The 27475-nt window shown below is 39.8% G+C and overlaps 2 protein-coding genes across 4 annotated transcripts in view; both read left to right on the top strand.

Moving 5' to 3' along the window:
- The first annotated feature begins 979 nt into the window (after positions 1 to 979).
- LOC128743652 (uncharacterized) lies at positions 980 to 2174 on the top strand. Its single transcript, XM_053840270.1, has 2 exons — positions 980 to 1112; positions 1165 to 2174. The coding sequence occupies exon 2, from the start codon at positions 1228 to 1230 to the stop codon at positions 2167 to 2169; it is 942 nt and encodes a 313-aa protein (XP_053696245.1). The 5' UTR covers positions 980 to 1112; positions 1165 to 1227; the 3' UTR covers positions 2170 to 2174.
- Positions 2175 to 14224: 12050 nt separating this feature from the next.
- The window catches only part of LOC128744411 (protein bark beetle), a 63606-nt gene continuing 50355 nt past the window's right edge, over positions 14225 to 27475 (top strand). Inside the window, exon 1 of one of the 3 annotated variants that reach the window (XM_053841408.1) lies at positions 14225 to 14327. The gene's annotated coding sequence lies outside the window, so the exon portion shown is untranslated. Of the gene's footprint in view, positions 14996 to 27475 lie in introns of all 3 variants that reach the window. The other 2 variants (XM_053841409.1, XM_053841407.1) reach the window with 2 other exon arrangements.

Here is a 27475-nt window from a genome sequence, read left to right as displayed (position 1 = left end):
TGGCGGCCACCATTATACAGTGGACCCCCGTTCGTTTGAACGATTCCTCATGCAAACTAACGGGGTTACTTTTTAATTTGAACAACTGGTAACCCGAAATGTGCTGAAACCTGTGTGAACTGGCCGCCCTGATCTTTGTTATTGTTTTGGTGGTTTGTTTTAGTTGGCAGTTGCAAGTTCGAATATTGCATTTTCCGATCGGATTTCTCTCTTAATCGTAAGGAAAACGAAATGTGAAACCGATTAAACACGCTAGGTCAGTACAAACAAATCGAACAAATGATGTCATGTTGAGAATGACATTTGAACCATTTTTAATTTGCACGTCGTGCAAACCAACGGGGTTCAAATTAAAAAGTGTTCAGATTAAAAATGGTCAAACGAACGGGGGTCCACGGTACCGCGTAAAAAGCTGGATAAGTTATGCGTTATGGGTGTAGGTGGGGGTGTAAGAAACAATTGTTACAAGAGGATGGGGGTTCGCGAAGTGGCTTTTTTGGCGTTAGGTAATATTTGAACGGCTCCTTTGCCGTTCGTTTCTCACCCCTGACTTAGAGTGACTATATACAGAGTGGCGACAATGTCAAAATTGGAATGATAATTATCTGTCAGTGTCATTCCAATCGAGCAGACAACCTATCCAACGCGTATGCAGGAAAGAGAAAGAAAAACCTAGGATAAACCGCATTGCATACATTTGGGATGACTTGGCGCCACTCTGTATATAGTCACTCTATACCCTGACTGTTTATCGACTTTTGGTAGAGTTGCCAGTCTTGTTGATGGAAAGTTTTTGATTTATGTCATCTCTGCATTCAGCTCCCACTTTACAGTACCGCCACTGGTACGTTGTCAAGGTTGTCAACCTAACGGGCAATTTGGTTCAGTGTATCTTTAGTGTTTCCAAACAGACCTGAGAAAACGGAGAGATCAGACGAAGAATTCGTGTTTAGGTCATAGAGCGAAACAGTCGTTTGTTTTTGTTTTATTAGTGGTATTACGGCAGCTATTATAACGATTAATAACTGCTATTAAGTTTGGTAAACTTGAAAAGTTGTGATCCAGCTTTGATAAGGCGCACGTACTACATGCGTGGGGATATATTAAACAATGTAAGTTGATATGTTATAAGGCAGTGAAACAATTTTAAGGATTTGTTTTTAGACGACCCCTTAAACAGCGAAATTAAGATTATAGGACATCATTTAAACATCAACAGACACAGTAATGAAGCATCAAAAAGAAGTATCTACAGCCACACAAACGGATGTGTCAGATTATGAATCAATTGTTCCTACGAATATGCTACAAACAGTCATAAAACTGCTCTCAGAGATGAACGCGAAAATTGATGCTATTGCTGCGATGCAACATAAACAGACAGACAACACATCAAACGTTGATCTACAAGACAATTCCGATTCCACGCCAGTAAAAATCACAAGGAAATCAAGTCCTACCGAAAATAAAGACAAACATGACACGATTGCTACCATGGCACACAAGCCGGCAAGAAGTGCTTCTTCTAAAGAACGGCGTGAAGTTCCCAGTTTTAATCTTACCCCGGTAAAATCGCTAATCGAATTACAAGCACTGGAAAACAATGCAAACGAGGAAAGCTTCGTACGTACTACGATAGCTTCTATAGGACAAATGCATGGCAAAGGCCGCTATATTAATGAAGGGAAAACTGTTTGCCTTCAAATTATAGATCGGTTTTTTGATAGGAAGTTCTTACTCCAGTGTTCCTGGACTGGAACCAGTAGAGGAGAAGGAGAACATAAAGTACCCTTTATGCAATTCGAGAAAACTATTAATTTGTTTTTCCGAACAGTACTCTATTCGGACCCTGAATTTACACTGCAAGACTGCAAGAGCTTTTTGCACCGGTGCCTCCGCAATGCAACACAACGATCCAATGAGCTCGGCAAGAGAAAAGCTGTTGCACGGAAACGGAAACGTCGGAATCGTGCCGAACCGAGCAAGACAATTCCGATGTTTTCAAATATAGACTTTAACCGGTTGCCGGATTACAAAGATGAAGACGAAAACTCCGAAGAAGCCCTGAACAGCAGTTTGAACTTTAAAATAGAAGTGTTTGAAAATGAAATTTCCGATGATGAAATGAATGTTTCGATGATAGTTCCGGATGCTGGTGGAGAAACTTAATTAATTCTAGCGTATAATTCCAAAATATATTGCATTTTGTTTTTAAAAATGAGAAAGAATTAAAGTATTTCTAGCAAATCGGACACCTTACTTTTTGTTCTTACTGTAAGTATAAATCACCTTTTTGCCAACTGGTTTCGGGTAAGTTGTTAGCACCTACGGGGCTGAGTCCAACTAATTATGTTCATGAAAGCAGGTACAAACTTAAATAATTTTGTTGAGTCGAAAAGCGGCACAGCGGCAAAAAATCAGTATTTGTATCGTCCTCGTTTATCAACTATATAAACTATAAACATTTATTATTAAACCTATTAGGCTTAGATGTTGGTTGGTTATGTCTTTTTAGTTCAGTTTTAGAGTCCTACTGGAAAAGCCCTCCCAGTTTTGATCTAGCGGTTTCACGTACCTCACTAAAAAGAAAAATAAGTGGATGTCCAGATTGCATCTACTGTAGAGGTTTCTTTCTGGAAATTTAGAGTTTTATTGAAGATAATTTTTAAGAGTTTCTCGAATTAAACAGACTGGTACAATCAGACAGACCCATACGGTACGTGATCTCCCGAGTCCCGATGGATTTCAGGTCCAATATTAGCTGTACTTTTGTAGTTTTTATCTTTTCGGAGAGAGACTTTCTACTAGATATTTTTGCAGTGCCATCATATACTTGAACATTTCCGGCACTGTTCGAGTGCCTTCTTCACCTTCAATTTTTTGCACTTGACTAATGCGCCTTCAGTGATCATCTTAGCTAAACCCTACTACAAATACGCAAGGCAGAAGCGCCGAGATCACTTCTAGCATATTGAGTAAAATCCATACTAAATTATATTGGTAGCAATTCATATTACATATTATATAGACGTGCTAACACCTTTTTGTTCTGCGATTGAAATACAGTAATCTTCCGAATTGTCCTTTGGCTGATGCTGTTTGCTCAGCGCAATTTCTCAGGTTTCTTCAGGCTTTTGGTAGACGATAAGCATTTGATAAGCCCGAACAATATGCCAAAAATGTGCATCATAAAAGTGTTGTTTGTCTGCTAGAAATTGAATTGAATACACATAGATAGAAAATAGAATCGCAGGCTTAAAATGGTCGCCGCAAGGTCATCATTTATCGCGCCTATAACTCAAATTGAAAAGAGTTCTTCTAATGCCGGAAAGCGTGCAGATTCACAACTTGCACGAGGCATTACGACTAAATTGAGTTTTATCAAAAAATTTACTCATAATTTCACCATCCCTCAAATCAGTCCGCGAGTCGCACGAATCATGTCGAAGGGCCGCATGTGGACGGCGGGTCGTGGTTTGGCCATCAATGCACCAATAGAGTAATACCGGGTATGGTCGCATTGAATTACGAGGTAGGAGTTTGGGCTGGCAAAAGCTATGTTAGTCGCTTTTTCGTTTGCCTTCCCCATTTCATACCCTCAATGTCCTTATTTTGTCCATGCCGAATGTTCCGAGTCGAATTTCCTTGATTAGTAAAGTAGGTTTAAGTAGGTTTTTCTAGGACCACGCTATCGAGATGGGGCTGCCAAAGTTCTCTGTGATTTAAGGTTCAGTGCCGGGGCAATACATTTCTTCATTCAGCCATCTGCTCGGCATCCGCACGAGTGCCTCATACCCTGTTAGTTGTCGCATTTGTTGCCGGAATCTTCGGCCATCTCAACCTTTAAATGCGCACGATGAAAAAATTCATTTATAAAGAAAACTTACTTATCTAAAGGCGGTAAACATAATTTACTCTGGGGATGTTTTTCACTATGTTGTTTTAAAGCAACATTGCGGGTTAATCGACGAGTAGAACTAGAAAGGCAAAACGCTAACTAGGTGCGGAATACATGTTTCGTTTTGCATACACTGAAAGATATTTCATTTAGATTTATCTCTATTCACTACGACTTTAGTTTCCACCGGGGTTGGTTACCCGATCTCCGCTAAGGTAGGTAGTGAATACTGCCAATACATCCAATTTTACAGTAGCAGAACAACACGTTGAGCAGATCTAGAGCTAAGCCTAGGCACTTCATTGGGTGGTAGGCAATCATTCCTCAAATGTGCGGGTTGAGAATCAAGGGTCGGTTCTTCAACATAAGCATCATCAGCGGGCACATCACTCACCTCAGAAGTACCGATGATGGCAAGTATGAATTCTACGCGCAGTTGGAGAGTGAATGCGATTGCTGCCCAAAAAATGATATCAAGATGGTCATCGAGGATTTCAAAGCTCAGGTCGGCTAGGAGGAGGAACACAGACCGGTGATTAGAGGGTTCAGCGCACACCAGCTGACTAATAAAATGGGCCTAAGGCTTATCGACTTTGCCGCCTCCAGGAACATGACCGTACGGCGTACGTAGTACCTTCTCCCAGCACAGACTCCTTTAAACAATCACCAAATTAAGGTCACCAAATCAGAAAGAATCACAGATCGACTACGTTTTGATCGACTTCTCAGACATTATCGACGCCAGATCCTATCGAAGCGCCAACGTCGATTCGGACCACTACCTAGTGATGGGTAAGATGCGCCCAAAACTCTCCGTTGTGAACAACATTCGGTACCGAGGTCAGCATCGGTTAGATCTCGCGCGGCTAAAGCAGCCAGACGTCGTGGCGTATTCGCGTATTCACTCGAAGCTGCGCTGCCGGAAGAGGACAAGCTGGACGAAGTCCCTCTCCAAGACTGCTGGAACACCATCAAAGCAGCGTAGCGTAGTGCTCCACTGGGAATGTGGCACGGAATCAGCGGAATGATTGGTTCGACGATTAATGTAGGAGAGTGATGGATGAGGAGAACGCTGCGTGAGCAGTCAAGATGCTCGGTGTCATACTTCAGAGCGTGGAAAGACACAAACAGAAGAAATGCAGCGAAACCAAATCTTCCGGGAGAAAAAGCGCTATCTAGAAGAGCAGGAATATGTAGAGTTGGAGCAGCTGGGTCGTTCTCAGAAAACGCAAAAGTTCTACCAGAAACTGAAGGGATCGTGCAAAGGCTTTGTGCCGTGAGCCGGAATCTGTCGGGATAAAAATGGCAGTATTCTGTAGGATGATCGTGAGGTGACTGATAGGTGGAAACAGCATTTCGATGAACACCCGAACGGCGCCCAGGCGGCGAACCATGGCGGCGGGGGAAAGCGATTTCGACGAGGCAACAAACGGGGAAGAGGTGCCAGCCCAACGATAGGCGAAGAAGGAGGCTATCATGCAGCTAAAGAACATTAAATCAGCTAGAAAAGATGGCATTGGAGCAGAGCTTATTAAAATGGGACCAGAAAAGCTCGTTTGTATGAACTGGCTGATTGTTAGAATTTGGGATAAGGAACGGCTACCGGAGGAGTGAAAAGATGGGGTTATCTGCCAGATGTACAAAAAGGACGACAAGTTGGACTGTGAGAACTATCGAGCGATCACCGTTCACAATGCCGCCTATAAGGTGCTTCCGCCGACTATCACCAATTGCGTAGATTTGTGGGAACTTATCAAGTCGGCTTCATCGAAGGTTGGTCTACAACGGATCAAATATTTATACTGCCGCAGATCCTCCAAAAGAGCCATGAATACAGAGTTCCCACGCACCATTTGTTCATAGACTTCAAAGCCGCATATGATGCCATCGATCGGAAAGAGCTATGGAAAATCATGAACGAGAACAGCTTCCCCAGGCTCATTAAACTGATTCAATCTACGATGGATGGTACACACTGCTGTGTTCGGATTTCGGGTGGATTGTCAAGTTTATTCGAATTGCACAGAGGGCTTCGTCAAGGTGATGGTCTCTTATGTCTGCTGTTCAATATAGCGCTACAAGGTGTTATGAATTGAGCGAATATCAACACGCGGGGCATGATCTTCAACAAATCTAGTCAATTTGTCCGCTTTGCCGATGGCATGGATATTATCAGCAGAACATTTGTGGCGGTGGCTGAGCAGTACACCAGACTAAAGCAAAAAAGAAGCAGAAAAGGTTGGGATAAAGGTAAATACGTCTAAAACAACGTACATGCTGGCTACCGGAATCCGGAACCGAGACCGACCGACGGCAGTGTTACAGAGCAACGTAGTTATGCTGTATAGATAGGAACTTTTATGATGAATAACTTTGCCGAAGAAAGTATGGACGCATGTTCAAATCTCGCTGAGAAATTCACGATTTTATGAAGGTGGAACAAATCACATTTCTGTAATTTTCAAATTTTAGTAGTTTTATGTGAAAAAGGGAAATGTCAAAACTTGAACTATTTATTCTAAACAGCACCTACGTTTTTGATAAGAGTAAATATGCACCTTCCACAGAATTTGGCACCATTCAGGCTCAAGAATTACTTTTAAAAAGGGCGTATTTGTTTTTATTACGTATGTACCATGTTTGAAAAATCGTATCTCGCAATCTAGGTTTGCTCCAATAGATATTTAAGCAAAAGTTGTAGAAAATTGATTTTTCCCTCCCATGGGTAGGTGGTTTGTCGCGCACTTCGGCACACTCCTAAACGTAAATCCGCATGTAGAATGTAATATAGTTTAAGTTAAATATATGTGTAGTATGTAGTATAGTATTGCATAATTTAGCTTTATGTGTAGCATCTGTCTCGTAAAGCGGAATGGAGCGAAATCGAACGGATTTGATTTTAAATTCAATCCGTTTGGGCCGAAGCACCGGGAGGGCTTACTCAGTTCCCTAGATGAATTGCTGGTATGCACAGAAATTTCTCTAGAAAACTGAAACCAAATCCTACCCCCCATTCATGAGATTTTGACTTACTCATGAAAATTAAAATTTATCGCTAGTTAGAACGAACGAGTGTTCAAAAATTATGTGATGTCTTTATTTGCGTAATCGAGACATTTTCTATGAGATTGGCATAGAATTTGTGGCTTTTATGCGATTATGGACAGCACAGCACTGAAAAATATACACACACGTACATGTATACATGTGTATGCATGTATGAGTGTGCATGGGTGTATAGGTACGAATGAATATATGTTTGAGTGTTCTATGATGAGTCGGAAATTCTTCTTATACCTATGCTGCCAAAATACAATTATTAATGGGCAGGAAGTTATAGTCAGTAGCTGTGTTTCCTGTGTCAGTTTCCTATGTTATTACTATTATTACTAATATTGCTATCGTTGCTGTTACTGTCACCTCTATTGTATTGTTTTGGATGTAATTAATTATAATTATTATTTTCTTATTTCCCTCCTTTATTAGAATGATTTGCATGTCTTGTGACTAACCGCGTTAACGGTAATCAACTAACAACATAAAATGATCATGAATGACGCTGTTTGTCTCCCAAGGGCCCTCCTAATGCTGATGAGCCTCTGTCGGAGAGTGCATCAAGTCGGACGGTGGCAACTCACCGGCGGCCTGCTCCTCTCCATTCTTGCTGCTGTCGTCGCGGTCGGACTCGATATATATTTTGTTCTGTCCATTGCTCAATCCTGGCAGACTTCAACTGGAATTCCATTTCTAACTAAATCTTTTTAGAGTATAGCTCTTCAAGTAAAAACAGGTATTCGATTCTCTGGCTGATTCAAGCGATAGTGAAGGGCTGTCCTCAATATACTATCATTCCCACTTCCTAAAATATGGTCGTAGTATATAATATATGGCCATGGTATGAGGATTTTTTCGATTCAATACCATCCTCACAGAATTATCAACTTCGTTAACATCTTATTAAGTCTTGCTTTAGCGACAGCTTGCACTTAAAACTTAACACGGCATATATACATATCTCCAAGTGAAGTTCTACATGATCCACCTCATCCTTTCTTAGTTACAGAATTGCTTCAATTTGACCACGGTCTGAAGAGCATACCGACAAATCGGTTGACTACCGCTACAAATACGCAATTATTGCCACCGGGAATAATACGAGCGAGTACCAGTCCCCATTATATCGCATCTGCGCTATTTTTCGGAAGTTCAAGTGGCTTTTCGATAGTTCTGAGCGATAATATTGCTCTTCAATAATATTCCGCACAAAATATTTGAAAATTTACGCCAACAGCTACAATACTGCAAAGATGGTAGATAAAGAAGCGGCTGCGGCTTTTAATGAGCATAGGTGATTGAACAGCGCTGGGTCAACCGTGATGACATGGGTAGTTGGAGAGATGAGTAGCGTCCATCCTAGCGAGTAGTTAGTCGGTAGTAGCATAGGTGATGGACAGACATAGAATTCTCGTGTTATTACTAACCCGAAAATTGCAATCAACATGTTGACTAAAAACTTCCTCTTTTCTTTTCTTTTCTTTTTTTTCTCTGCCTGATCTCTATCGCTTCTTCTCACGGTAACAATAATGTTGTCGTGAGGGGCGGCAAGAGATCAGCCACAGACGACTACACTGGTGACAACGATGGAGAGGACGGCATGGAGCCGTGAATAAGAGCAAACTAAGATAAGAGACGTACGAACAAGACGAGCAAACAAACAAAGGAAGGAGAAAACAAGATAAGTACAAGTCATCTTATTCAATATTCACCAAGTACACAATTATAACGAGCCAAGTTCTGTCACTCTTCTTCCTCCTCATTAATCCATAATCACCAACGCATTATGGCGCTAGTGTTATCCGCACGGATTCTTTTATCATTATCACAACCACCTTATCTCAGCCCTGGACAGACTTGGCTCTAACTGCCCCACCTCGTGCTGCAAACAGAAACAGAAACAGAACAGAAAAGTTGTAGAAAATTGATTTTTAAACATGAAAAAATAAACACTGAAAAAAAATTTGACTATGTTCTAAAGTCAGAAAAAATTTAAACGGCAAATGCGTTTTTGAAGTTTTAAAGGGCAAATTGCTCATATAAAGTAAATAAAAATCTTCAATGACACTTCCAAAATAAACGTCAGTCACAGCCAGTACTGATTTTTTATGCAACATATGCCGATTGGTGACCATTTTAAGAGTTTTACGCTGTATGGTTAGTATCGAACATAAACAATGACTTATCATGCGTCAAATTACGCCAGAATTTAAAAACTAGATCAATCAAAGTCAGACCAACTACCTAGCGCTACTTTGGTTATATCTGGACAAGTTCCGGGGACTTCCGGGACAACCCAGACAAGTGGCCAGTTTCGTCCATGAGCCAAAACTTGTCGTGCGACACCTTAAATCACACTAGAATTCAATAACTAGATCAATGGAACCCAAATCTGCAATCTTGGGCCAGGTTCGATCATATAATGAAATGGCTTTACGGTTTTGCAATTTCATTTCTCAGTGGTTGAGTAGGAATGTCCTATTTGTAAAACAGCCCGCCACCCCACCGTGGTGCACCCCTCGTCTACGGCAACTGAAGCGAGAACGTAACCGTGCTGAACGTGCTCGTCGCCATCGGAGAACGCCATTGACTCAGTTCAATTTCAAACATGCTAGTGATAAATATCGCCGCCTGAATGCTTCATTGTATAAATCGTATGTACTGCGAGTGCAAACTGATCTTAAGAGGCAACCGAAAAAATTTTGGAATTTTGTCAACTCCAAACGAAAATCCTCTTCGATTCCTTTGAACGTTTGCTACGATGGTGTTGAGTCCAATTCAACTTCTGACTCTTGTGAGCTGTTTGGAAATTCTTCGCTTCCGTCTTTGCTGACGAACAAGCTACTAATAGTAATGCTGAAATTGCGGCTGCGCACGTTCCAGCCGATTTGGTGGATTTGGGTTTGTTCAGCATTACAACCGCCACTAAAAAATTAAAGCGTTCGTTCTCTGCGGGACCTGATGGGATTCCAGCTGTAGTTTTGAGCCGTTGCATAGCGGTGTTGGCCAATCCTTTATGCTTCATATTCAATAAGTCATTCGTACAAGGAAGATTTCCCGAAGTTTGGAAGGAATCGTTTATATTTCCAGTATTTAAAACCGGCGACCGTCTCAACGTAAGGAATTATCGAGGAATCACTAGCCTTTCCGCAGTTTCTAAACTGTTTGAGATAATTGTGAGTGGTGTAATTCTGTCCCGCACTAGAAACTATATTATTTCAACGGTGCAGCACGGTTTCATGCCTGGTAGATCTGTTTGCACTAATTTGCTGGAGTTTACATCGATGTGTATCTCGCATATGGAGGACAAGAAGCAAGTTGATGTTATCTACACTGACTTGAAAACAGCTTTCGATCGAATTGACCATGCAATACTATTACGAAAACTGTCTCGACTTGGTGCCTCCCAACAGATGGTTGAATGGCTGAACTCATACCTCAGTGGTAGGGTGCTTCGTGTGAAACTGGGTGGTAGTGTTTAATCGGTGTTTACCAATAAGTCTGGAGTCCCTCAAGGAAGTAACATGGGACCTCTACTTTTCTTGCTATTCTTCAACGATATTGCATTGCTGCTGGGAGTTGGCTGCAAGTTAGTGTACGCCGATGACCTGAAATTGTTTGCTTCGATAGGAAATATAGACGACTGCCGCCGCTTGCAAGATTTGCTTGAATTATTCACTGACTGGTGTAAACGGAACTGGCTCATTGTAAGCATAGCTAAATGTGAAGTGATGAGTTTTCACCGCATCAAAAACCCGATCACCTTTGGTTACACTATCGATGGTATTGAGTCACGCAGAGTGGACCGAGTTAGTGACCTCGGCGTCTTGCTGGACACCAAACTGACGTTTAATCTACATCGTGAGTTGATTATCTCCAAAGCATCTCGACAGCTTGGCTTCATCTTTAAAATTGGTCGGAACTCTAAGGATCCACACTGTCTTAAATCATTGTACTGCGCCCTAGACGTGGACGTACTACTGGAGAATTGTAGTCTTGTTTGGTTTCCTAAGCAGCTAACATGGAATCTACGGATTGAACGTGTGCAACGGAGATTTATCCGACTAGCATTGCGGCACTTGCCCTGGGAACATCCGGATATCTTACCTGCTTACGTAGATAGGTGCCGTTTACTCGACTTGGACACCCTTGAACACCGACGCAAGATGCAACAAGCAATATTCGTGGCAAAAACTATCAATAGCGAAATCGACTCTCCAAACTTGCTTTCCATGATTAATTTTCGCGCATCACAACGACCGTTGCGATCAACTGGACTAGTTCAAACGCAATTTCATCGGACGGCGTTCGGATATAGCGAACCGATAACTGAATGTATCAGGACCTTTTCTAATGTAGAGGAACTTTTTGACTTTGGTTTACCGTCTCACTTGTTTGCACAGAGATTGCGTAGAGCTAATTTAGGATAAGATTTTATTCATGTAGACAATTTTAGGGTCAGATGAATTATATATAATAAATAATAAATAAATAAATATCTGGATATGTTTGGGGTATTCCGGGAACCCTTAGCGAAGTCAATAACACAACGTGGTACTTTTTTGATAATAAAGACATGTTCGGAATTTGTCCATTGCGGTTCTAGGCACTCAATTTGGCTTACTTGGATCTATTTTAAAAGTTTTAGTGTGTTGTAAGGTGTCGTATGTTGTGTTTTTGTTCATGACAAAAACGTATTTGTTCCTAACCAGGTTCGGTTAGGAGTTTCCGGAGTCCCCCAAACATGTCCAGATATGACCAAACTTGACCCTAGATAGCAGATTTGGCTTCCATTGATCTAGTTATTGAATTCTAGTGTGATTTAAGGTGTCGCACGATAAGTTTTTGTTCATGGACGAACCTGGCCACTTGCCTGGGTGTTACCGGAAGTTCCCAGAAATTGTCCAGATATAACTAACGTGATGCTAGGTAGTTGATCTGACTTTGATTGATCTAGTTTATAAATTCTGGCGTAATTTGAGGTGTCGCATGATAAGTATTTGTTCATGTTCGAACTGGCCATTTCCCACAGCAATAACTTCATCCGGAATATATCCGGTTAGTCCCAATACATCGTAAAACTCCTAAAATGGTCGCCAATCGGCATATGTTGCATAAAAAATCAATACCGGCTGTGATTTATGTTCATTTTAGAAGTGTTACTGAAGATGTTTATTTACTTTATATGAGCAATTTGCCCTTTAATGGGTATGAAATGGGGAAGGCAACTAGGAAGAAGCGCCCAACATAGCTCTAGCCATCCCAAGCCCCTACCTAGCGCCTCCACGTGGCCATACCTGGAAATACTTCAATTTGTATAATTGAGTAGCCAAGCTAGGAGGTGCGGGGTCGTGCGGTTTTCAGTTCCTAACCTTACAATTGTAGTTTTAGGCAACCATTAAACCACACGACTTTAATTTCAAGTATTATATGATTTATACTAATTTTTTGGTAAACTAATCTATTTTCAGAGAGCGAAATAAGGCGCTATATCCTTGGCCAATTGCAGCCTGGCTTCTGGTCTAAATGCCATTAGTTCATCCCTGAGGGTCCGGAGTATCACTTAACCCTTATTAGCAAAGATATTCCCAACGACTGTAAATAAATCATTATCTATGTATATGGGAAGCGTTTGGTACGGGAGGTCCACGCTTTCTTCCTTCCCTTGATTTCAAGGAGTTTGATGGAATTAGGTATTTTTTCTAGTTCCACTTGATTCCTTGGAATTCTCTCTGCGGTACATGCTGCGCAGTTGGCCTGGCCGTTGACAAGAAAAATGATTGATTCAAGTAATCGTCATTTTCCAGGATGCCTTCCAGAATTGGCTGCGTTAGTGTGAGATTAGATTAGATTAGATTTATATGAGCAATTTGCCCTTTAAAACTTCAAAAGGGCGTAACTTCAAAAGGGCGTAACTCAAAAATTCGTCGATCGATTTTTTAACAACTGGATCAGATGTGTAGGATGGCAATTCAAACCAACTGGCATTTGCCGTTTAAATCCAAAATTCAATAAATTTCTGTAACTAAATATGACTCCAGACATGTCGCCATAACTTTTTTATGAATGTATCAGACCTCAATGATTGTGAAAAATATAGTTAAGCACCTTGTTTCATCTACTTTAACATTTCTAAAAATACTTTTTTGAATTTACTCCTGAAAAATGCCATTTTTTCATAAAACTCAAATGTACGACCCCTAAATCGCGTCAACTCATATAAAACTCGCCATATAAAAGTTTTGTTGTGAGTTGTGACACTCTAAGCTATCATTTGAGGGGTAAGCCCCCAGGTTTTCTGACATAGTGCTATTTTGGGATACTCTACTATGTATATTTTATTCTTGACAGATACGTATTTCGCCTACGACTTGCAACCTTCCCCAGTGTGTGTTTTCACTGTGTCTGGCACTGAGGAAGCCTGCAAGTCGTAGGCGAAATACGTATCTGCCAAGAATAAAATATACATAGTAGAATTAGATTGGATAAGTTTTCTTTTTATTTAATTTCCAGGTTTCGTATTCTACTAAGACCCTCCAAAAACTTCAGTCACTTATTCAATTGTTTTTTTTTGTTTCTCAGCATAAAGTTTATAAAATGAAAGTTTTTTTAAAGTTCAAAATTTGGGTGAACTATAATTAATTAAGTTGCTCAGCATCTGAAATTCATAAAATGCATCAATTTTTGCTAGTTTTCTAGGTCTAAGGTGTCGGAGATAAGGAGATAAGGTAAGGAGATAATTTTTTTGAAAATTAAAAATTCACTGCATCTAAGCCGGTAAAAAAGGAGATCCACAAAATCCACACCATTCAGCAATTCTTGAATCTTGGACAGCCCCAAACCGAGTGCTCATACCCACACTGGCCGGCCAGCCAGCCAGCTAGCAGTGTGCCTTCGTTTCGGTGTGCGACTGCTCTGCTAGTCCGGTTTGACCAGTTTTCGACAATCACTGAAAGAGGGTGGTGGCAGGTGGGAAGCCCCATCGCAACAACGGCACACAGCCATACTCATGGTACGGCATCGCATTAGAGGTAGGTATCACTACTACGGTGTTTGATAGGCCAAACTCTCCGGTTTCTCTCTTGTTTTAAAAGGTAAGTAAAGGTATACCTACATAGTATGTGGAGGCTCTGCAACACAAACACCTCAGCCACGTCCGTTCGTTGCGTTCGTTGGTTGGTTGGTTGGATGGTCCAGTACTGGTATTCGCCTTAACGCGATGTTAGTTTCATTACGACACCTTCGCGAGCCGCACCTAGTTCTGGCACTGGCTTTCAACTATTCGGTTAACTCATCAATAAATGTAGTGCAAAAGTAATGCAGGTCATTTAAAACTGGCAAAACAAGTTATTTTCAGTGGTTGCGGATGCAAAAAGTGAGTGCCTCTTTGGGGGTTTCGAAAAGGTCACCGACAGTTCACTGTTGCTGGCAGATTCAAATCTGTTGACGCGTAAAGTCTTCTCGATTCATTTTCTGTGGTAGTGCTGCTGCTGTTGCTCTGTTCTTTGCTATAAGCTTTTGTAGTTACCTTAGCCAGGTATGCCGTTAAGGTGTCTTTATTCAACGAGTAAATAAAACAGCAGATGGAATGTTGTGTTGTTGATTATGAAACCTCATTTTCTGAGGTGTAGTGCAGTGCAGTGAGAATGATTCGTGTGTGCATGCATCTAGCATAGTATCTTTGAGGAGCTGGCATAAAGGGCGGGCGTTGCCAGTCAGTGCTTGGGGGAATCGCAGTTTGGTCGTAAATTGCGCTGTAACGCATAGCCGAAGTGATCAAACAGTTTGTTTTTATAATACGAAATGTCGTTTATCAGCTTAAATAGATGTGGAGCTATGAATCAGTGGCTGGAAAAGTGAAAACTGTTTTCGTTGTGCATACATCGATTGTCGTTGCGTGCGTAAATTGTGAAGCAATTGCCATACTCATATCGTGGTTGTACGATAATTGCATTGGAAAACACATTCATTCGGGGCGTGGATCTATCGCTTCATGCTCGAACCTATAATACTCAGAAGATTGCAAGTAGCTCCTCAAACAGAGTAAGGTTTTTTTTTGGAAACACTTTTATCAATGTTTATGCTTTTGGAGGGCTTCCTTATGTTTTTTCATGTGATAGAAGCTATGGATAGAGATGTATGAATGTCTACGAGATGGCGTCAGAATGTCGATTCGACTGATTCTTTGTTCATAGCATGAATCGAGTTGTTGACCTTGTAAGCGCCAGTTGCCAATATGAATCTGGCCATTTAATATACATATAGCGGTGTACAGTAATGAGTCACAACATCCCTTGTCGCTGTAGGGTGTGCAGGGATTGTACGCGTGCAAGCGGCAATGGGAAAGTTTCACGGACGCGGTTCGGCGTCTGTCGTGAATGCAATGTAGGTTATAAGTTGAATAACATGGCACAATTCACTGGCAATGTATTTGCGTAGCGGGAGATTTATAAAAATATTTTTGCAGCATTAAAAAGACTATAAAAGCAGCCTAATGGAGTTTGAGCAGTAGACAAGTATAAAATGAGACAATTTTTGATCGAAAGTCTAGTCTTAAAAAAATAGCCTTGAAAGAGATGTTAGTAATGAGGAATCTTGACCTTTTCATATTGGAATGAAATTGGCTTGTATATGAAAAAATTTTTTGTTCCCATTTTCCTGAAGTTAAAATTTTTATCAAATCAATTTTTACTTTTCAGTTCTTCTTCTATGTTGGTTTTGTTCAGATATTAAATTATTTTTACCTCTGTTACACCATAACAACGGTTTAAAAATTGGTCATAAAACTAAGCAACGAACGAAACAATATCCGTGTATGTTGTTTTAGTCGCCTGTTTCTCAGAAATGGCTAAATCGATTCGTCCGCTATTACTTTTGTTTGAAAAAGTATTATTGTCTAGTTGAATTATTTCGTGATACGACGTTTCGTTTTAAAGTTATAGGCAAAATAGTGAAAACTACGTGCCACGATTTTCTCCGGAACCACACAACCGATTTCATCGATCTTAGTACCAAATGAAATTCACTGCTATAGCATTTGTATAGAGACTATAGATTACAGAGGCCACAAGGCACTTAAAAACCGCAAAATTAAGAATCAAAACGGAGGGTTACCTTTATTTGTGAAGGTACTCTCCGTTTTGATTCAAAAATTAGCGGTTTATGAGTGCCTTGTCGCCTCTGTAATCTACAGTCACTGTAGTTATGCTGTACAGTTATGCTTACCAAAAATATGTTGACTAGTTAACAATTGAGACGTTCCGAATTATAGTGGTCTATTGGCCATTTTTATCGAAAATGATCGCTTGTGTGCATCACCAAATAATAGTCGTAGAGAATTCCCAACTCCCAAGTCTTCTTGTTAAACCAACTGAAAACGACTGGCTGTGCTCAGCGGTCAGGTCTTTGAACGCGGTCGGCATCTAGACGATACCGATGATTACCGACACGATGACGCACCGAACTGTTCATATCAGCGGGGTGCTATCTCTATCTTAACGAACGGTGTTTGACAGTCGACTTAACGAAGGGCGCTATTGCAAGAAAAGCGCCCGTCTGACAGGTAAATTTGCTGCCAACCTTTGGTCGAGATGTGCTGAGATGTTGGCAACAAAAACCTGGCTCCCATCGCAAGCCCCTGGTTCATATCGTTCGTCGCAACGGTAGCACAATGTATCGCTGCCGAGAAGGTATATTGCGTGAGGTATGTTCTGATGATGGCATAGGTGATATTCTGTACCAGGGGCATTCAACCCCCATATCTCTCCTCTTATCTCACTATAAAACATGATAAAAAGCTGTTTAATATAAAAGCATAGAAAAGATGTCTAACTTACACGCTTCAAAACAATTTTTCTTGACGAATGTGCCATTTATTTAATTTATTTGGAGATAAAAGCCGACTTTGTCACGCATTCAACTGGCGTCTTCCAAGCAAACGAAATCCTGAAGATAGCTCTTTCTAAGGAAATTTAGAGTAAGCCTGTGTAATAATCCATTAAATGATCACCATTAAATGAGAGTAATCCATTAAATGATCACCCAAAAGGTACAATAGTTTGTTGCGATTACCGTGGACCTCCGTTCGTTTGACCGTTTTTAATCTGAACACTTTTTAATTTGAACCCCGTTGGTTCAAAAATTATAAAAATAAAAATAAATATTTTAAAAATTTTTTTTTTTGGGTACATTCTCCACTGCGACCAGTAATTTGATCTATTGTGGCGGGCCCCTATTTACTGTAAGCCACGTCAAGGTGTCGTATCACTATTAATAGGAGTGGTTTCCACTTGTTGACTAATGGCATAGTCCCAATAAGGTATAATACCACGAATAAAGTTAATTGCCTTATTGGGAGAACTTGTCCACACAACTGAGGGTTGTATTAAACCCTCCCCAAAGAATTTGCTCCTTCTATGATAAAGTGCTACGCAGTTACAAAGCAGATGTTCTGCATCTTCGCTATCTAGGTTACAAAAACGACAAGAGTCATCTTCCAATTTGCCTAGCTGTTTTAAGTGATAGTTACTTGAACAGTGGCCCGTTACTAGGCCACAGAAAGTACGTAAATCTTTTTTAGATAGACTAAGAAGTCTCTGAGTTACTGTTTTGTCAGGTGATATAAATCGCTTTGATTGGCGAGCTGTTAAATTATTTTTCCATATGTCATTTATCATTGATTTTTCCCAGTTACTCAATTCCATTCTGAGGGTACACGTTGAGGCTCCACAGAATGGATCTGGTCCAATGAAAGGTTTAATCGATCCAGTTTTTGCCAATTGATCCGCTTTTTCATTGCCTTCAATTCCACAGTGCCCAGGTACCCAAAAAAGACTTACTGTACTTTTTTTAGCCACCTGCTGTAGCAATTGAATGCATTCCCAAACCAGCTTCGATGAACACGATACTGACTTTAGTGCTTTTAATGCAGCCTGGCTGTCAGAAAATATACATATATTTGCATGTCTATAATTTCGTCGCAGACAAACTGTAGCACATTCAATTATTGCCTGTATTTCTGCCTGAAATACAGTCGGCCATGGACCCATAGATATTGATATGTTGACTCCGGGGCCCGTTACCCCTGCTCCGACTCTGTTGTTTAATTTAGAACCGTAAGTGTAGAAGATGACGGATCCTGGTTGAATATTAGGCCCACCTGATTCCCACTCCGTGCGACTTGTTTCGGTAACTTGGAATAGTCGTTCAAAGTTATTTTGCCTATCCATTCAGTCTTCCTGGGTTAATATAGGATTAATTTTGAAATCTCTTAAAATACTGAGGTGGCCCCTAAGGTCTCCATCAAGAAACTTCTTTGTTCTTCTTAGCCTTAGTGCATTTTTCTCAGCTTCCAATTGCACGAATAGGTGTAGTGGCAGTAAACTTAAAATAGCATCTAGTGCTTTTGATGGTGTACTACCGGTTGCTCCAGAAATGGAGATTGTAGCAAATCTTTGCAACTTCTCCAGTCTCTTCTGTGCATGTTTAATTTTAGTTTTCGGCCACCATACTAAGGCTGCATATGTTATTCTGGGTCTTACTATTGCCGTATAGATCCAATGAATCATTTTGGGTTTCAATCCCCATTTATTTCCAAACGTTTTCCTGCTTATCCATAAAGCATTCATAGCCTTATTTATTACTTCCTCTAAATGTAAATTCCAATTTAGTTTGCTATCAAGAGTTACTCCTAAATATTTGACTTTTGGAGAAATATCTAGTTTGATACCTTCCAGGTACAAGTCGGGAATTTTTGTTTTTCTTCTTCGTGTAAAAGAAATCACGGTGGTTTTGTGAGGGTTTATAGACAGCCCCTCGTCCCTACACCACGCTGTTGTGACATCGAGAGCGTGTTGTAATCTATCCCTAATGACGTGTTCGTATTTCCCACGAACTATGATCACAATGTCAAAAGCGAACGTGCAAATTAAAAATGGTTCAAATGTCATTCTCAACATGGCATCATTTGCCTTCGCAGACAATGCACATAAACACGATTTGTTTGTACTGATCTAGCGTGTTTAATCCTAGTTTAATCAGTTTCACATTTCGTTTCCCAACTATTACGATAGGAATCCGATCGGAGAATAACAAATTCGCTGCTTGAGAATCATTCGCTGCTACTAAACGAGACTAAATCAAACCATCAAAACAACAACAAAGAGCAGGGCGGCCAGTTCATACAAGTTTCAGCATATTTAGGGTTGCTAGTTGTTCAAATTAAAAACGAACCCCGTTAGTTTGCATGAGGAATCGTTCAAACGAACGGGGGTCCACTGTACCAGCACTAAGACTATTCTTCTAAAGTCTCTCTGTTCAATATAACAGTCTCCGTCCATATCCTGGGATTACCAGTTTATCAGCTGTATCCAAGTTGTCCGAAATAATTAAACGCACTGTTATATTAAGTAGCACGAGGAACTACATATCCTCCGATCAGCACGGATTTGTCATTGGTCGGAAGCGCAAGTATATAAGCGTTGTTAAGTTAAAGTTGATATAATCTATACAGACCTGGACGTTGCATTCGACAGAATTGATCATCACACCCAGTTAAAAAAAATACATTTGGGAGCTTCACAGCGGTAGTTTGTATCAGATTTATCACCTACATTTACAAATAAATCAGGTATACTGCAGGGTAGCACGCTTGGCTCTCTTCTTGTCATATTTTTTATTCAATAGCGTAACAAATGCCAGAGGAAATCGTTACCGACTAGTTTAGGCCGATAACTTAAAGAACAAGTTGACGAGCCATTGCATCGAGGATCTAGTAAATTCATGCGGAGAAGTTTTCTTCGTCTGATGTTAAGGGACTTATCCTGACGAGATTCCAATAACCTACCTCCTTATCCGGATCGCTGTCGTCTGCTTGGATGACGTCGTGAGCTACAGAAGGTATTACTCGTGGCCTGAAAGCTGAAATTGATTCGTCGAAGCTCTTGCCTAAGATAAACTTCCGTGCATCACAACGAATGCTGAGTCCATCATCCATGCCGATAAAAGCAACAATTTGGGTCATGAAAACCACTATAAGAATGTAATAAAACTCACGTTGTTACTTGGTAGTAAACGAATTTCACCATACCAACTTTCGTTATTTCGAACATGTGGCAATCAGTGTAAGGTTATGTACTGATATTAAGCATCTGATTGAATCTAGTGAACCTTCTTACATGTTTGAGCATAAAATCACTAGGTGTCGATGCATAAAGACAATTTTTTGTCAAATAATAAGAGTAAATAAAGTGCTGGCATAGTGAATACGATGGCACCAGAAGGGGAAAAAATATTTCCGTGCTATCTATACCTATAAAGAAGGATTTCTGTCTGTCTGTCTGTCTGTCTGTCTGTCTGTCTGTCTGTCTGTCTGTCTGTCTGTCTGTCCTGTGTTCCTTATAGAATCAAAAACTACTGAACCAATCGGCGTGAAAATTTGCATGTAGAGGTTTTTGGGGCCAGGAAAGGTTTTAGTGATGGTTAGAGACCCCTCCCCCCACTAAGAGGGGGGGCTCCCATACAAATGAAACACAAATTTCTGCATAACTCGAGAACTAATCAAGCAAATAGAACCAAATTTTGCATGTGGGTGTTTTCGGTGACAAGAATTGATTCTAGGGTAATTTGAGACCCCTCCCCTCTTTATAAGGGGAATTATAACTCCTCTCCCCTTTAAGAGGGGGGGTTTCCATACAAATTTCCTCATAACTCGAGAACTAATCAAGCAAATGGAACCAAATTTGGCATGTGAAGGTTTTCGAGGGCAAGAAAATTTTCTATGTTGAATTAGGACCCCTCCTCACTTTAAGAGGGGGGGGGGCTCCTGTACAAATGAAATACCAATTTCCTCATAACTCGAGAACTAATCAAGCAAATGGAACCAAATTTGGCATGTGTGTGTTTTTGAAGACAAATTTTTTTTCTATGATGAATTGGGACCCCTCCCCACTTTAAGAGGGGGGGGGCTCCTATACAAACGAAATACAAATTTCCTTATAACTCGAGAGCTAATCCAGCAGATGGAACCAAATTTGGCATGTAGGTGTTTTTGGAGGCAAGAATGTTTTCTATGATGCATAAGAACCTCTCCACACTTTAGGAGGGGGGGCTCCTATACAAATGAAATACAAATTTCCTCATAACTCGAGAACTAATCAAGCAAATAGAACCAAATTTGGCATGTGGGTGTTTTCGGTGACAAGAATTTATTCTATGGTAAATTGAGACCCCTCCCTCTTTATAAGGGGAATTGTAACTCCTCTCCCCTTTAAGAGGGGGGGCTTCCATACAAATTTCCTCATAACTCGAGAACTAATCAAGCAAATGGAACCAACTTTGGCATGTGAAGGTTTTCGAGGGCAAGAAAATTTTCTACGGTGAATTAGGACCCCTCCCCACTCTAAGAGGGGGGGCTCCTGTACAAATGAAATACAAATTTCCTCCTAACTCGAGAACTAATCAAGCAAATAGAACAACATTTGGGATGTGGGTGTTTTTTTTAGTGACAAGAATTTATTCTATGGTGAATTGAGACCCCTCCCCTCTTTATAAGAGGAATTATAACTCCTCTCCCTTTAAGAGGGGGGACTTCCATACAAATTTCCTCATAACTCGAGAACTAATCAAGCAAATGCAACCAAATTTGGCATGTGAAGGTTTTCGAGAGCAAGAAAATTTTCTATGGTGAATTAGGACCCCTTCCCACTTTAAGAGGAGGGGCTCCTGTACCAATGAAATACAAATTTCCTCATAACTCGAGAACTAATCAAGCGAATTGAACCAAATTTGGCATGTGTGTGTTTTTGGAGACAATTTTTTTTCAATGATGAATTGGGACCCCTCCCCACTTTAGGAGGGGGGGTCCTATACAAACGAAATACAAATTTCCTCATAACTCGAGAACTAATCCAGCAAATGGAACCAAATTTGGCGTGTAGGTGTTTTTGGAGGCAAGAATTTTTTCTGTGATGAATTAGGACCTCTTCCCACATTAGGAGGGGGGCTCCAATACAAATGAAATACAAATTTCCCCATAACTCGAGAACTAATCAAGCAAATAGAACCAAATTCGGCATGTGGAGGTTTTTGGAGGCAAAAATATTTTCTACGGTGAATTAGGATCCTTCCACACTTCAAGAGGGGGGGCTTCTACACAAATGAAATACAAATTTCCTCATAATTCGAGAACTAATTAAGCAAATGGAACCATATTTGGCATGTGGGTGTTTTTGGAGGCAACCATTTTTCCCATGATGAATTAGGTCTTCTTACCTTTTTAGGAGGGGGGGGGGGCTTCCATTCAAACGAAATACAAATTTGCTCATAACTTTAGAACTAATCAAGCAAATGGAACCAAATTTAGCATGTAGGAGATTTTTGAGTCTTGAATTTATTTTTTGATAGTTAGAGACCTCTCACCCCTGTGGTAGGGGGATATGGACTCTCATACAAATAAAACAGAAATTTTTGCGAAACTCAAAAACTAATCCAACTCGAGAAATTCGAGACTCTTCCATAAAACATTAATCAATAACAAGACCACAAAAACTATCTATAGTAACACTAGATCATTCAGGACGAGCCGGTCGCGAGTGTTGCCGGTGACCCGCCGTCGGAAGCGCCGCCCACTGGGGGGCTTGCAAAACTCGAGAAGTGACAAAGATCATCCGAGATTCATGATTTATGTACAACACAGGTTAATTTGTGGCAATACGAAGTTTGTCGGGTCAGCTAGTTCATTATAAATGGCATTTAAATACATTGCGGATTTTTAGAACGCCATTTCATCTGCCAAAAATCCTAATAAATCATCAGCTCAACCCTGTTTAACTACTTATGCATATAATCTGGAACTTGATTTACACTGTATAAAGCCATATTTTCGACAATGATCATACGAAACCATTTTATTCGTATTAAGCAATTTAATTCGTGTGGTGAATGGCCCTCTAGGCTAAAACCACTTTGATATATAAAAAAATTCATTCGTCTATGGTCTTACTGATCCATATCTTTTCATTTAACTATGGTCTTACCGAACCATATGTTTCATCAACAATGATCGTACCAAATCATTATGAACTAAAAACTATGGCCGTACCGAACTGTTTAAATTATCCATAGTCGTACTGAACCATATACTTCATTAAACAATGGTTGTACCGAATCATTTTTTTGTTTATATAAATTTTTTTCATCTGACTATAAAGTCTTAATGAATAAAATTAGCTATTATCTATTACTACCGTGGACCCCCGTTCGTTTGACCGTTTTTAATCTGAACACTTTTTAATTTGTATCTCGTTGGTTTGCACGACGTGCAAATTAAAAATGGTTCAAATGTCATTCTCAACATGAGTTCATTTGCTTATGCAGACAATGCACATAAATACGATTCGTTAGTACTGACCTAGTGTGTTTAATCTGTTTCACATTCCGTTTTTTCAACGATTATGATAGAAATCCGATCGGAAAATGAAATAATTGCTGCTTGAAACTGCGAACTATATCAAATCACCAAAACCATAACAAAGAGCAGGGCGGCCAGTTCATACAAGTTTCAGCATATTTAGGGTTGCTAGCTGTTCAAATTAAAAACTAACCTCGCTAGTTTGCATGAGCAATCGTTCAAACGAACGGGAGTCCACTGTAGTTGTCTATTGCTATTGACGTAATTCTATTCAAAAATGCCTAGTCAATTCGTCAAATTTGAAGTATCTTCAACTGCCGTGAATGCGCGAATTCATGTTGAAATCGGTTCATTGACCAAACTTGTACCTTTGAACCATAGAGGCGCTGGACATGCCCTGGCGGGTGTTGCGGGTTCGAATCCGGTTATAATCTCAGATTACAGCTTGATCCACTCATGCACCTTCCAGCATTGGACAAAAGGTAGGAATCAAAATGACTACTTGTCAAGCATAGCTACCAATACCCCCCCCCCCCCCCCTTCATTTCCGCTCTTCCCCTCCTTCACCAAAAAATTTTCATTTCTTTCCCCTACCTTCCCTTCATCAATTGTAGAACCATCGTTTCAAAAAAGGCAAATATTTCAATCTTACGAAGAAATCATCCAATATTATCCCCTCTACTTAAAAAATTGTATAAAAGTCTGTACCTAGGGATGCGTGGATGACGTAGAACTACAAATAGAGATACAATTCGACAATGCTTGACAATATTCAAACGTTCATCAGTTCGTTACCCAACTCTGTGATTTACTGTATAGAGCATTTTACATGACAGGAGGCATACTAACTGCTGATATTGATATTTCCCTGTGCTGGTACTTGACATAACGCAAGGTGCCACACGGGAAAGCAATATCAATACACTTAAGTCTCTTTTTACACGGTTTATTTTTATGATTTTTGAATTAACGCGTTTTTTTACAACATTTTTCGAATTAGCGCGGTTTTTCTAAATGGTTTTTTACACGCCACGTATCCCCAGTGTAAAAAAAAAGACTTGAGTGTATCAACAATGTTTTTTATCAGTTCGTAAAATGGTCTATTGTCCTGAATGCATTGAAATATCATTTTTATCAATTTGCATATCATTTTTATCAGTGTCTTACAGTTCGTAGTGTCACTAAGTGTCAAATCATCACACCAGAGTTGCACATCCTCAAGGGGATTGGCAGTGGTATCGCATTTTGAAGATGTTTGCGTGATTTGTAGCACCTTTATAAAATTTGCATAAAACTGTTTACCAGTTGATGAACGACATACGTTAGCTTGCATAAGGAATTTGCTCAAAACTTAAAATATTTGCCATTTGACGCACAACTTTCCGTTAAACAGAAAATAATAAAGATTTAAACTGGGTTATCTTTTACAAAACCGGTTCACTTTTAAAAATGGTTAAAAGCTCCATTCATTGTGACAGACTGATTTGAAGTGCATGTGCCTAGCGAATAATAATGGCCGTTGAAGTTCGCTTATTAACGTTTCCTTGTATTTAGCCAGTTTTCTTAGCTTTCCGTTGTTCACTAACAAAGCAGCAAATTGGATAAAATCGTCGGTATTCTTTAAGGCGGAACCGAAAGTGGCTAACGTTATTGTGTTAGTGCGACAAACACTGTACTGTACATCTCATGTGTTCGTTAAAAACCTAAACGTTTATTTGAATATTGCATTAGTATTGGTAATATATGTCAAATAGCGGAGCTTGCAAACATAAACAGCTGATCCGCAGCCAACCGCACTGACTACAAACATCCCGAAAAAGGGTTTGTTTTCTTTATCAAGGCATTCCGATTCAATCAAAATTAACAGCAGCAACTGAATAATGCGTAGGATCACTAGGATGTTTAATTAATCCGCTTGCATCGGATTGCGTTTTTGATTCCTGCGTTTGCGTTTTGTTTGTTTATTTCACTCTAAGCTCATCGATGCGGCGAAAGTTGAAAGCTCTTTAAAAGCTCATTGATGTGACGAAAGTTTGATACTGTGTTGCTGCTTTTTCCGAAATCGCTAGTTCAACGAAATATGTGCGTAACCAAATATCTATTAACTAATTCCAAATTATACATTGGTCGCTTTTATGAACACGTAATGATCGATATATTCAGTTAAATTTATTTTCCATTAGCAATTATGTTTTGCTGAGCGTTTATTGATACACAGCAGATCGATAAATTGAATTACAAGTTTTAGGACATTATAACAGCGCTGGAAGCACTGTTTACGTGGCGAAAGCGTGCTCTGCCAATACAGATGCATTTTTAAGGCGCAAAACAATACATGCTTCGAATGGTAGCCATTTATCCAGCCATCTTTGAGCCACTTTCGGTTTCCCCTTAAGTGCTATTGAGAACTGCTGCGTCACGTCATATGCACGAATATTCTGTCTAGATCTTGTGTTTATTCATGTTTCAGTTTCGAATAAATTATTATTATTTATATAAATTAAATGAAATCGTAATGATCGGATTTGAGAAAGGGATGGTTGTTCTTTATTATGAACGCGTTTTACTTTAGGACATGATGTTCGTCTAGCAAAATTGTTCAAACGATATGAACGAATATTAACGTCGACCAACATTTGAAAAGGGCGGATAATCTAACTATCAAACAGAACGAGTGAGAGTTCATTTTCCTATGCTGCTCCAGCAAAAAATAACTCTCACTCGTTCTGTTTGACAGTTGGCTTATCCGTCCTTTTCAAATGTTGGTCGACATACGATCGGAGAAGAGGGTAGTTTTTTTTGCTAAAAACGGGGTAATCCAATGTGCAAGTTTATAAACTTGCCATCGCGGGCGTGGGAAAGAAAAGTGGGCTTACATGTGATTGGTACTTATTCTTATTTCAATGGAGATTCGACAAATTCCCTTTAAATTCTTTATATCAATCAATCCTCAGAAAATTTTTTGATCGATTAATGCAAATATCTCTAAAATCCATTGAAAAATTGTTGTATTATGGGCGTGTAAACCGTTACCATTTTTCGTTACATGTTCGTTTCTCGTACTTCTAAGGTGCACCCAAATATAGAAAACAAAAACGTAGTTTTACGTTGAAATACATGAACTTGCTAAATGGAAAACACCCATAGAAAACAATACTTATAGCGAATTTGTTTATTCAATCCGGGTTGGAACTGGATGAATTTTTTGTGTTCGTTTGCTCCTATCTGACAGATAAAATTCATTCAGGTCCAACCCGGATTGAATAAACAAATTCGCTATTAGCAGTGCAGCTTTATTTTACACGAACTACAACGAAACCGATATAATAACGCAATTCATTTAGTAGCAACATCTTAATATTACTATAAAGCAAGTTGCTCGAATTACCACTTTTTTATCGCTTTCTGCGTAACCGGAAAGAGTGAGTAAAATGACGACGGGAAATGGAAGCAGAAAATGGGTATCGCTGCAATCAGCGGACTCAGACGACTTTGTTATTGAAGTGCTCTTTATAGTTAATATATGTGATAAACAGTTTTTTATTTGCGGATTGTAATACAGTCATCAGTATTTTAAATAAATAAATTAAAAATAATGTTAATAATAATTTATAACAAGTCAATACCAAAGCCCTTTAAGTTTAGCTCAAGATCAAACAACAAGATTGTTTAAATTAATAATGTTGCTGAAAGCAATGCTGGTCGGAAAATTTATTTATAGAGCAACAGATTAAGTTTGTTGAAACTTTCTAATCAAATTGCATACCTAGTTGCAGAAAACTGAATAAGTGCTTTCAAAATGACACTGGAGTTCTGTTAGCAATGACCTTTACTTTACAAATATCAACACCTTCCACGACGTTGCCTGTTGTTAATTCTTGCCTGTCAGATTCCAACCTATGTAATTGAAAACAACCTTATTTCCGGTCTGCACTGAATTGCTTCTGCCACTCACTATGATCTAGCTGCGCAGTGCATTCTACTCCTTCAGGCGGCGCAACAGATAATTGCACGTCCGATCGGGCTGCATACAGAAAATAACCACTCATCGATCGATCGTTGCTGGTGTGCCCTTTGCGATCGGAGGCTACATCCCGTGGAAGAATAGAGAAGCA

The sequence above is a fragment of the Sabethes cyaneus genome, chromosome 3 (assembly GCF_943734655.1).
Source record: "Sabethes cyaneus chromosome 3, idSabCyanKW18_F2, whole genome shotgun sequence".
In the NCBI taxonomy this organism is placed as follows: domain Eukaryota; kingdom Metazoa; phylum Arthropoda; class Insecta; order Diptera; family Culicidae; genus Sabethes; species Sabethes cyaneus.
The sequence above is the reverse complement of the archived record's forward strand: the minus strand, read 5'-3'. Positions and strand labels throughout refer to the sequence as shown.